Here is a 13,220-nt window from a genome sequence, read left to right as displayed (position 1 = left end):
CACAATCAAGTGAGACTTTCCTTTGAAGTAACCCTACTTCAAAGGCCAAAATGGGTATAAGAAGAGCACCCAAAACCACAGACTTTAGACACTTCTGGGGTAGACACTCTACCTCACAGACACTTCCTGGAGAAGGAATGTGAACCAGAACCTGCATCCTGCCAAGAAGAACTGCCTGGCTGACCTAAGGACTCACCTGTCTACTTTCCGTGAAGGACTGCTGCCTTGCTGTTGCCCTGCTGCCTTTCTACTCTCTGGCTGTGGTGAAGAAGTGCTCTCCAAGGGCTTGGATAGAGCTTGCCGCCTGCTCCCTGAAGTCTCAGGACCAAAAAGACTTCATCTCTACAAGAAGGACTCCTTGTGCGGTGAAAATTGGTGCACAGTCAGCAGGAATCAATGCACAGCCTGCATCGCAGTGAGAAAATCACCACACGCCGAACCCGAACGACGCAGCCCAACTTCGCCAGGAGAAGATCAATGCAGGACCTCCGTAGTGACCGGAAATTCAACACACGACCCACTGGATCGATGCAAAGCGGAGCTGGAATGACGCAGCCCGACTTCCTGAAAGGAATCGACGCAGGACCTGTTGTGGGGTAGAAATTTCCACTCATCGCCAACCGGATCGACGCAGTCCCTGTGACTTCGTCCTGAAAGTGCTGGATTTCAACGCATCGTCCCCTGGGCATCCGAAAACCCCACAACCCGAAGAGGATCCAAGTCAGCACCCTGCATGAAAAATAAACTACGCATTGCTGTGTGTGGCCCGAGAAATCGACGCACACCTACCTGTTTTCCAAGCATCTCCTCCTCTGCGGTTCCTTGCAGAGATTTTGAATGCAAACCAGGTACTTTGTGCTTGCAAGAGACATTTGTTGCTTTTGAGAAACTAAAAACACTTCATATCATTTTACAATGATATTTCAACATATACTTATTGCACCTGCATCTTATCAGATAAATATTATATATTTTTCAAAACACTGTGTGGTGTATTTTTGTGGTGTTCTACTGTGCTATTGTATGATTTATTGCACACATACTTTACAGATTGCCTTCTAAGTTAAGCCTGACTGCTCAGTGGCAAGCTACCAGAGGGTGGGCACAGGATAATTTGGATTGTGTGTGACTTACCCTGACTAGAGTGAGGGTCCTTGTTTGGACAGGGGGTAACCTGACTGCCAACCAAAGACCCAATTTCTAACACTTACCATTGTTGTAAAAAAGTAGTGGTAGTACTCTGTCATCATTCCCATGGACAAGATCTACAAAAACACAAAAAGAAAAAGACATTCATGAACATCAAAGAATTCTGAAAAATCATTTGAGAACAAAATCAGTGCTTCAACTGAGTTACAGCTTTTGTGGAATATTTTTAAAAGATAGGGAATGTACATTTCAATACGTTTATGAGTTAATCCATTTTGCGTATCATACTAAGAATATCACATATGTTGTTGATTAAATAATACTTCCTAAATAACAGGTCTTAGATACATTTTCGATCAATATAAGAATGTAAGAAATTCGAGTGTGTACCACCAAGAAATTTACTTAGAAATAGGTCTGGGCGAAATTCCTGTAATTTGCTTTGTGGAAATTGTGTGAAATGCAAGAAACATAATTTTCATAAATTTAGACCATTATATGGATATGAGAAATCCCCTCTTCCCTTGTGTATCCCCAGGTATTTTGATTGTACTAGGGAAAATCCGCGTAATTTCCTTAGCGGGATTTACACAAAATGGCCAAAAAATTAAGTGAAATTAAGTGGTATTCCATTAAATGTAGGCTTTATCATTTTTTCACCATTTTTTTGTGTAAAATGTGTCCTCACGAATGCACTTCACACTAAAAAAATCACAAAATTTACCACAGAGAGAACAAGAGTTGCTTTTTACCTGTGGTACTGCATTACATGGTTTACCAAGCAACGGATCGGATTTACAAAGGATTTGAATCGAGTTTGCATTCCTTTTTTAACACAGACCCAGTACAAAATCAATCCTTTTTGTGATTTACAAACCAACTCAAGTTGATATTTTGTTGTTTTGTAGAAAATGTAAAGCAAACACGTGCGTAGCACTGCTTTGCGCTATTCTGCATCAAGGGGGTGTTCCATGAGAGGTACATGGGTTTTCCAGTTCAATCACCCATGGGTTTTGATGCAAAGCCCTTTCTACTAACAATAGTAGAAAGGGTTTTGTGCTAAAACCTATCACCACTTGAAAGCATGTGTTGAAAAGGAGAAATGCTTCTATTTAACCTAACTGTTTCCCACTTTCCATGTGTGCTGCACTGTACAGCACACATCCAAAGTTTGAACAGTTGTAAAGTTAGTTTAAACATGGTATTTTGTACTGAAAGTGCCCCTTCCAGTACAAAACCTATGCTAGACTCACGTAGACACATTTGCACTATGGTGCACAGTGCAAAGGAGCATGCGTATCACTTGACAGTCTGATTGTTCGCGGTGCTAGAGAGAAGGCAGGATTGTGCTATAAATATGGCGCTTTCTTGCTGTCTCCCTGAAAACGCAACCCAGCACGGGCAGCAACTTTGGCTGCTGCACTGTATTGTGTGACAGGGTTGTAAATCTGGGCCAAAGTCTCAATTTTGTGAAATGACGTAATCTCTGGCATTTCACATTACAATCATAATGAGAAACACTAGCTATTACGCAAGTTTATGGCATAGTAAATTTAAACCCTCTGGATTTTGACATCAACCAAAATCCGATGCTTTTCATTCGGGCTTCAGCCCATATTCATGTTTTAGGATGGCATTCTCATCTAGTCATAGCAGCCCCTGGTAATATTGCCTTGATCTGACTCTTTGGTAGACATCTTGGCTGTAAATAGCAAGTGTGCTGAATTAATAATTAGTGCACTATAAATTGGCTGTTAGGGGACAGGTCATCCCCCTTTGGTCTGTAGTTTACTTCCGTAAGAGGCTGAGGAGCATGCACGTTTGTATCTGCATTTACTTTCGCTGTCTACTATGTTTTTCAACCAAACCTGGCTTTTTGCCAGTCAAGCAATTACATATTCTATAGAGCGGTTCCTAAATTAATATTTATTTTTATGTTCGTGGTTTGGTGGTAGTTACTGGTTTCACTTCTGAGGGTCTTGTATTTTTGTACATGCAACCCCCAAATCGGAACACCAGAGGTGCCACAGGTTGTGCTGCCACAATCCCATCACTGTGTTTGACACACACAAGTTCATATCCTCAATTACTTCGTACATGGCCCTTTGTATTTGAGAGAGTGTAGTTTAAATATTACCTATTTTTAGATGTGAAATGCTTATATTTAACAATGCTGCATTAATAATATTATTCATTGAAATGTATTTTAAATGTGAAGATTTATTGGACGCATATACTAAATATTAATAAGAAGAAATGATTACTTGTATTTGGATTAATTGAATATGTTAACACGTACGAAGATTGCATTTATTAGAATCCATAAGTCTTAAGTTAGCGTGAGCCGAAGAACTGGCTATGTAGCTCTCATATTAAAGCATATTTTTCTGTTTCTCCAGTGTGCTGACTTGCAAAAGGCCATGACCAAGCATTTGTTCTTTTCTACATTTTGCACCAATGCTAGTTTTTCCCATTCGCATGCTAGCTGCTTTATTATTATAAAGTTATACGCTTTGCAACAAATATGGAAACTTTCAAGGACATTGAACCACGGAAAAGAGAACTTTTGACCCGAAGAGTGTGCCAGAAAATGAAGTAACCCCGGATGTGCCACCTACGAAAAACGTCAATTATGAAGACCAATCAAAATATTATAATTTATCTCGAGATGACAAATGCATTACTTAATGTATATTTGGTAGGTTACAGATAGTGGGGTGAAGTGACTATCCAATATAATTTTGGGGGAAGGTATTGCCAAAAGGGGATAAAACTCATGACACAGGAGACTCGAGAGACCAAGGTAGGGAATGATATTGATTGCATCCAGAAACTCTGTCACTCTGTTTGGTGATTTGAGACTTAATAAACCATCCTCACCCTTAGTTGCCCCATCTCACTTTCCTCCTTATGAGGGAAGTGCCCCCTGCCTTAGACTAGATAAACTGATGGCGATCTAACTGATGTCCTGAAGACGAAGACTGATCCTGTATGCTGACCTGTCCCGAGGAGGGTAATTATGACTGTTGCTATAGAAATTAGTGTATTTGCCTTTCCTTTCTAGGTACCAACTGCTGTATTTTTGATTAGTGGCCTTAGTTAGATGTTTTTCAAATTGATGTTCTAAATTGTTTTGCATGAAGCCCAACATGCTAATGCTAATCAGCGGTTAGATAAGATATTCTCTTTGACTGACAAACAGGCATGACTGACGTTGTGCCATGCTGAACTGAGTCGTATATATGCTGCTCTATGTACTCTGATTTGTGTATATCATATGTTAGTATCTTAATGATTGTCATCTTCGCATTGTCAAAATCTTACCACAGTTGCCATAACGTGACAATACACCTTTGCTTCTTGGTTTTGAGATTAATACATTTGCTATTAGATTGTAATCAATAGGGAATAAAATTCACAAAACTTCTAACAAGGTGTGGTTATTCATGACTGAAAGGTCATGGTTGCGCCGAAAGTTTTAACAAATGTCTAAAGTGAAATACATTGTGGTGATATACGTTGATAACATTATTGATCTATTGCTTGACATACTGATCAGTTACCTCGTTTTACGGTGTCTCACCACTGGGTCAAAAGATTAATCGGCCTAAAACGAGTCCTAATGTGTATAAATTGACATAGAAGGACGCGTTAACATATTCACAACTTACTGCTGCAATTCACCTCTATAAGATTCAAAATATTTAAAGCTATTCCTAGGAGAAATCTCCAACAGGCATCCAAATACAGCTTCTCCCCAAGACCTGGACAAGGGCCGACATGTGGTAGCCACAACACTTTAGCAAGAGAACTACTCCCATTTTGTATCCAGTTACCCCATAAAATCTGTCTATTGAATAACTTGCTGTAGTTTATCAAATGAGGACAAGTTATATTTGTGTGTTTGTGAGAGAGAGAGGGAGAAGGAGGTAAGTTCCGTCCCAGATAATTCTGTCAGTATCTTTGAACACACACTGATCGTCCAATACATTGTTTCCTGGTATAGCAATCCCACTAGACTGACTGGGCTGTCACCTTAATTATGAGCAAAAAACCTTATATACCAGCGGTGTCCAATGTAGGGTCTGAAATTCCTCACCCATACCAGATTTTCAGGTTAAGTTAGATTTTCAGGCTATTCACAAAATATACGTTTACATACAATTCAACTAAAATAATTGAATTGACTTATTGTCTTACAACTATGGCTTGTGTGAGGCGCTCCTGAACTTGCATTGAGGGTTGCTGCATCAGATTCACAGTAATTCCCTTGACTGGTCTCTCAGTTTAACTTACTCCTCTTGGCTCAGCTCCAACCCACCGGATCACTGAGTGCAACCCCATAGCTCACCAATTTGCTTGGTTACACTGCATTATATTTTACAATATGTTAATGCATTTTATCTATCAGTGTTCTAACCTCAAGGGGAGGAGCATGTGAAATATACAACATACATCAACCTAACAAAACCGGCAACATAATTGCAAGGTGGTACATGGAGCCAGGCTTTACAGCCGGGCTAGGAAGGTCCAAAGGCATAGAGTGGGTTTAGGGGCAGAAATTAACTGAACAGGTTCATCTGCACTCTTTTCTAAAGCATTGGGGAGTGGAGCAGAAATTTCAGTGTCAATGAGAGATAATTCCACAGTTTCACACATCTCAAGGGGTTATTTGTGGGGTGTTGGTTCCCTGAAATTTAAAATGTTGTAGCTTTTTGTGGCTATAGTTATAGCCCTAAACTAACATTAGTTTCTGCAAGATTGTTGTGCTTGCTGATGGTTACCGACTAGGAAATGATGAAGTGGGTTTTGAGTTGTAGGCATGCATGAAGGATGAGCCAATATCGTTTTTGGGTGGGGCTGAGATGGTTTAAATTATGTTGTCCTGTGAATATGTGACTTAAGCATGGAGGTATGCTTTGTAGGAACCTACAATGACATGTGCTTGTCCTATTAGAAAGGTGCTTGCCCTGTCAATGTGAGACAGAACTGCAGTCGGTGATTGTCAAAAATAAAGCTAAAGTAAATTATGGTTGCTGAAACCTCTTACTGAATTATTTGTTATAAGAGAGCTGAGAGTCAATGTGGAAACTCAGAAAATTGGCAGAATGAGTGAAAGAGGGTGAACTAATCCAAAGTCATTACAGAAAGCTGAGATTGGACACTGAAGATCAAGATGTCACTGTTGAACACTCACATTTGGTGAGGCTTAGGTTAAGATAAATGGCTGATTGAAGAACATGAATTATTATTGAGGTGAGAAGTCACCTACCTCAAGAAATGATAACATTAATTTTTCAAGGTGAACCCTAAAGTCACCAAATTAGCCTGAGATTCATCCACTAGTAGCTAAGGCAAAGCTTTGGAAGGCTTAATTTGGTGCACTATGTTAAGTGTTTATGCAGTGCAGATGCAATACTAAATTCAAAACACCGAGCAATAAAAAACTGAAACTGAATTAGAAATATAAGATAAAATGTAATGAACAAAATTACACCAAAATGAAAGATAGCTAATAAGGGGAATCAGAGGTATGTTTTTTAAAAAGTGAAAATAGCACCAAAAAGTGCAAAATGACAATGCAAGTCAATGATCTTGGTAGACCGGGATCTAGGCATGATTTCAGACCAACTGCGATTGTGACTGGGTCCCATACAGTAAGTGAACTGGTACTGTTGGAAGTCTGAAAGTCACTTTTTTGAAGAAAACATGGACATTTTCTTTAAGCCTTAATGCAGAATGACATTTTTGTCACTCTTTGAGAAGAAAAATGTTCTCTGTGCTGGACGACACCGAAAATGTAGCCACCATTCAGGAACTAAAGGCCAGAAACCTAAAACTGGTCACACTGGCACCTTGAAGATTTGGAGATTTCTTGCTGAAAATTTTCTAGCTCCCAATGCAGAATGAGACATTCTCAATTTATTGGAGGCATGGAGGCCTCTGCATGGGACGAACATAAAAATCAACCCAACACTGTGGAACTGCCAGCCTGGTGGCCCCGTTGAAGCTCTGGAGGAAAGGCTTTAAAAAGTTTCCATATTTTCTTTTGGTACCATAACATCTACAGGAGTACACTTCTAATGCTGACAGGTCCTCATGGAAAGACAGAGACTCTCTGGGTGTGCAAAGTCCAGTCCAGGACCAGTTTTCACTGGTTAAATGGAAACATTAGCAAGAAGGCCTCTTGCAGCTTATTGTGTTGGTGAGGAAGAGGTATAATAGTTGAGGTCGATTGGGATCAACTACACATAACAAAGTCACAATCCTGTTTGGTCCAGTCGAAAGTTTCACTAATTTAAACCTGAGCTGAACGCCTTTTAACTATGGCACAGAGCAGAGAGCTTGGCTTAACAAAAATGTGTAAAACATTTAGAAGTACCAAAAAAGTTAAAAAGTAAAAATCACACGGCAATAAAAATCCCACTGAAATTTATAAACATACAGAACATTTAACAGAACATTTGACAAGCAAAATTAAATTTAAAAAACAAAACAAAAATCCTATCAAGGGAACTGGAAATATGATTTTTTAAATTTAACTGGAAAAGCTGCAGGAAGCCAACAGCACCAATATTAGTCAAAGGTTGCTGTAAAACTGGAGCATAGGGCAGATACACCAAGTAAATTGGCCCACTAGGGTCTGGAAGAAGGAACATTGAAAAGCCTTTCTAAGACCTAATCTGAAAAGGGACTTCACCATTTCTCTGAGAAGAAACTCTCCTCAGCATGTGATGAAACTTAAATTCATTTTGATGCTTGAATATGATGGTTGAATACTTTTCTCAAGCGATCAACTTAAGCTCTGGAGGAAATGTTTTGAACAAGTTACAAAACTACTTTTGGTACCCAAACAAACACAGGAGTTCACGTCCAAGGGCCTCAGGACCGTAGGGGTGTAGTTAGAGGCTCTCAGTGTGTTTGGCCACTTGTCAGCTGAGATTTTTCAAAGGAATGTCCTCTTCAACTTTTTTTGTTTTGTTCCTTGAAGACACCCAGGGGATTGGCCTTATGATTCTTGGAGATATTTCTATCCTTGGATTTCAAGAGGAAGGAACTCATAAGACATAGATGCGAAGTACAGTAGGTAAGTCACCTGGTATCCTTCCAAAACACATCAGTGATCTGCAGAAGGTTTGGTGGGGGTTCTGTTTTATAGCTTGGTCAGGGCCCAGCTTTATAGTGTTTACTCACCAGCCTTTGGTTGTGGGTTACCCTAAGACACTCCTAGTTCCCTCTGAGCAGTGAAGTAAAGAATCCCAGGCCCTAGTCCACCTATATTTTTCTATAGTTCCTGGTTGCCTTACCTCTGGCAGGCCCAAAATGCTGTTTGCTAGAACTTTTTAAAGATGCCAAAAGCTTTAGCCACAATACACTTGGGCTCTGAAAGCTGCTGGTGTGTTTGGAGGTGTCATAGTGAAATCATTGTCATCTAACAATCAATTTTAAAGCAGGACTGGACCCACAACAATTCCAGAGACAGACGCTTGGTCGAAAAAAAGCAGGATCCTGCAGCATTGGCATCCTGTTCTCTGTCTTTTAAGTGTGCCCCAAGGGATCCATGTGGCATGTGGGATACATTCTGTCAAACAGAATTTGACATCCTGGTGTCACAGGACATCCACTATACCCACTCTGTGTAGTACAGAGGAGTCATCCTTTCCCATTCAGGTCAGCCTATTGAGTCCTCCTGGGAAGAATGCCACACTTCATTCACACCTTATTCAGAGCAAGTACAGGCAAAGAGAAGTTGGAAAGCTAGTGCAAATTAGTGTCCACGTATTTTAGACAGGGAAAAGGTAACTTTCTAAAAGTTACTCTTTCTTAATACTTATTCAAATACAACTTCACTATTGAATTGGATTTTAGTAACTGTTTACAATAATAGTTTAATTATTTTTCTAGTTGGTCCCAAACCTTAGATAGCAATCTTAATATTTTAATCTGTATTCTGGTTTTCTATATAGGACAGCAAGGCCTGCCACACGCAAAATAGCTTTTGGGATCTTGCTGCTATAGGACCATTGTGACACCAGGTTTCTACATGTTCCACTTGTAAATTCCATGCTTTCTATATTGTGGGTTACAATGCCTACATAGGGGGTGACTTAAGACATATGTAAAAAGGTAGTATTTTACTGTCAAAAAGATTTAATTTGACAGTTCTTACTGCAGAGTTCCTAGCAGAATGACTACAAAGGTAGCCCTGAAGCCATGTTCTGTAGGTTCACTCTTTATAAGGAACAATGGTGTAGTAATACACATGTTGAAAGAGAGCACAGGCACTTCAACTGCGGTTAGCAGGAATAAAATGCACAGAGTTCCAAGGCCAGCAAAAAAAGGGTCTGGCAAAAGGTGCAAAATTTTAGATGACCTTGGAAAAAAGCCAGATTTCCTACAGCTGACATCTGTGTATGAGAGAGGATCAGGTGACAATGGTTGAGTTATCAGTTGTTCATAATTTGAGATAAAATTGCTGATTGTCTGCATATTGAGGCAAGAGGTTTCTGAGTTCCATTTGAACTCAATGTTCCATTTAAAAAAATCACTGTTGGTCAAACAGGAGGGACCACTACCACTTTAGGACTGCAAGGTCAGTGCCCATTCATATATTTGGTGAGTTTATTAGAATCTGGCAGTCAGCAGTATTGACTTCTGTTAATAAATTGAGGCAAAAATATAGAAATGCTCTTCCCTTTTCAATAATTAGATGAGCACCATTGGCCACCTTGATTGCAGCTGGTATGCTTTAACATGAAATGAAAACTACCGAATGTAAATAGGGTGTTGATTATTCTGATGAAAGGTTTAAGTAACTTGGAAGTGAGAGATCTCATAAAGGAAGATGGGATGGTGGTGCTCTCTACTGTGGCAATCTTGAAGGAATTCATGATGTTGACAACATCACCTAACATCAAGAGTTTGAAAGAAAGCTTGTTGAGCCTCTTTCATGTGCAGATAATGGCTTTGTCAATTCAGTTGTTGGTGAGGGTGGCATGCATATGTTGCTTAGTTTCATGATGTAATATTTGCTGATGGCTACTGATTTCTGCGTGATGCTAAGAGAGGTTCTCATAAAAAATGTGTCAGGAGCCTAGGTGAGAAGGTCTCATGGCAGAAAAAGGGTAACAAATGCAGTCATTTTACACTCATTTCCAGGGGCCCAAGTATAGAAGAACCCCCAGCTGGGAACTAAGGGCCAGATGTAGCAAAGGATTTGCGCGTCGCAAACGGCGAAAATCGCCGTTTGCGAGGAGCAAATGCCTCTTTGCTATGCAGAAATGCATATTGCGAGTCGGGACCGACTCGCAATATTAATTTCAGAATTGCAAATAGGAAGGGGTGTTCCCTTCCTATTTGCGATTCGGAGTGGCATGCAATACCATTTGCGACCGCATATGCAGTCGCAAATCGTATCGCAGTTACCATCCACTTCAAGTGGATGGTAACCCACTCGCAAATTGGAAGGGGTCCCCATGGGACCCCTTCCTCTTTGCGAATGGACCCAAAACAATTTTTTCAGGGCAGGTAGTGGTCCAAGGGACCACTACCTGCCCTGAAAAAATACCGAAACTAAAGGTTTCGGTTTTTTTCTTAAGTGCAGCTCGTTTTCCTTTAAGGAAAACGGGCTACACTTAAAAAAAAAAAACTGCTTTATTGATAAAGCAGTCACGAACATGGAGGTCTGCTGACGACATCAGGCCTCCATGTTTGCGAGTGCCTAGACTCGCTATGGGGCCGCAATTTGCAACCCACCTCATGAATATTAATGAGGTGGGTCATTGCGACCCCATAGCGAGTCGCAGACGGTGTCTGAGACACCGATCTGCATTGGAAATTGCGACTTGCAATTTGCGAGTCGCTCCGACTCGCAAATTGCAAGTCGCAATTTCCAACTTTGCTACATCTGGCCCTAAGTACTTTTTTTTAGCACCTGACTCCTGGAAGTGACACAGAACGCTCCAAGTATGAATCAGGGGAAATGTTATAGGCCACACACTCACTAATTTAACCAAAAACACTTAAATCACTGCCCACTCAGTTCTTTTCTCATAAAAAGGAAAGATGCTTTATTGCATGCTCTACTGAATATTATGCATAAATTAACAAATGTGTACAAAAATTGAGGGGGCTTATGCCTTAGTGACACACTAATCAAAGGTCCCACAGATCAGGTAACCCCCTAAAGGTACCCTGGACCTCATGAGCTGGAGGCACCTTTAACGGTGTATGCACTAGCAATTTCTGAACCCTAAACACACAGTACTTGCATATATGCATAACAAAACATGATTTGTTCAATTATCCCACTCAAGCCCACTGGCTTTGTCAGAGTGTCACCACAATAATTAAAGACACAATTATGTAGTCAAAACACAGTGCATTCAAAACGAAAACATTCCTTATCAATATATACATAAATGCACTAGCAACAATGTGAAGATCAATTTAGTTCTCTTTGTTCAACATTTAATAATTAAACTAGCTGGAAAGCAACTATAGGACTTACAATTAAAGATTCATGCATTTCAGAGTTATAACACTAAAGTCCCAACTCCATGAACTTGCTTTTAAGTGAAATATCTCCTGGGATCATGTACCTTGTACTTGGGTGATTTAGGGTGCTCCTAAAGAATTGAAGGGACCTCCTGTGAGGGTTGTTGGTGGGCTCATCACTGCTCATGTGTGTCCCCAGCACAAATCACTTTGAAAAATTAACTCTTACAGTGGGTTTTAATTTGTTTTAATCTCTTGTGTCCTAGCCCCAGTGGGTCACCCGCAGCCTATATATTAGGCTCCATGAGGGAGCGCTGTGTCCCGTATAATCCCAATCAGCGTCTTACATGCCTGCCTGGCACAGCTCTTTGTGGACCAGTACAGGAATCAAATTTCTTTCTTTGCCACACTCCTGCCCACCGACTTCCAAGTAGGGTTGGTACCCCTCCAGTGTGCTCTCCATTCCCCCAGCACAGGTATGGAGAGCAGGGAGAAAACACATTCCATTTGAAACTCAGATGCACTAGTAAAAGGTAGCCGAGCAGCACTCTAATGGTACCCCTGGTGCCGCCAGGGCACAGGCCATCCCTGGGGCATTGGACCTCCCTTGAAGCAAGAGACGATGAAAGGGATAGTGCCATACATGCTTCCACTCCAGATGGTCACCAGAGGGACTTTCACAGCTGTGGGCTCCCAGGAGTAATTTAGAGAAACCATTTGGCACAGCACTGCATTCCCAACAGGCATCTCTCAATAGGAGACGAAGGCAAACTATTGTTTTCTTTGGCTGTGTTGGGCCTAGAGAGCTGGGTCTGGTGCACTCTGCACCTCGGTGTGCCACTAACCTCCAGTGGATATATTGTAATCCCTTTTCAGCACTTTGCCAATTCAGAAGAGATCTGTGTATTTCTATTATGCATCTGCAACACACACGTTAACTTGAGAAATCCCTGAGTTAGTGCTGACAGAGGAACTCCGAAACATAAAGAGGCAATTACTGCTCTGTTTCTGAGCTCTGCTGTTCGCAGCCCATTCACTAGTTGAGGGATTTTAGGTTTTACATGTCCTGGTAGTGAAAACCTCCCAAAGTCGTTTTTCACTACTGTGAAGTCTGCTCCTCTCATAAGCCAGCATTGGAAATTCCTTTATATACTTTTAAGAGGTAAATCCTGATCTGAATGGAGTATACTTGTCAGATTTGGGATGGTTGGAATGGTAGTAAGAAATCCTACTTACTGGTGAAGTTGGATTATACATTACTATTTCAGAAATGCCACTTTTCAAAAGTAGGCATTTCTCTGCACTTACTGCCATCTGTGCCTTACAGCCTGTTTCCAATCCATGCCTTGGCTGTCCTGGTTGACAGCTCACCTTGTGCATCCACTCAGGCAGCCATAAACACAGGACACTCAGCTGCATCTGCATTCATCTGCATACAGATGGGTTTTGTTGGGCAATAAGGGTGAAGGGGCTCTCACTTAAGTTTCAAAGGCCAGTGGCCAGCCCTCACACAAAGGACTGATAACCCCCTACAGGGCTCCTAGCAGACAGGGCTGGGTTGAAAGGGGAATTTG

General features: G+C 40.9%; 1 protein-coding gene across 5 annotated transcripts in view; it reads right to left on the bottom strand.

Annotated features, from left to right (window-relative positions):
* The window catches only part of GRIK1 (glutamate ionotropic receptor kainate type subunit 1), a 990,817-nt gene that overhangs the window by 352,142 nt on the left and 625,455 nt on the right, over window positions 1–13,220 (bottom strand). For all 5 annotated transcript variants that reach the window (XM_069204055.1, XM_069204056.1, XM_069204053.1 and 2 more), the window contains one exon: window positions 1,212–1,265. In XM_069204055.1, coding sequence (XP_069060156.1) covers window positions 1,212–1,265 — 54 coding nt within the window. The remainder of the gene's footprint in view (window positions 1–1,211; window positions 1,266–13,220) is intronic.

The sequence above is a fragment of the Pleurodeles waltl genome, chromosome 8, assembly GCF_031143425.1.
Source record: "Pleurodeles waltl isolate 20211129_DDA chromosome 8, aPleWal1.hap1.20221129, whole genome shotgun sequence".
In the NCBI taxonomy this organism is placed as follows: Eukaryota; Metazoa; Chordata; class Amphibia; order Caudata; family Salamandridae; genus Pleurodeles; species Pleurodeles waltl.
Note: the sequence above shows the minus strand (reverse complement) of the source record. Positions and strands in the feature narration are given on the sequence as shown.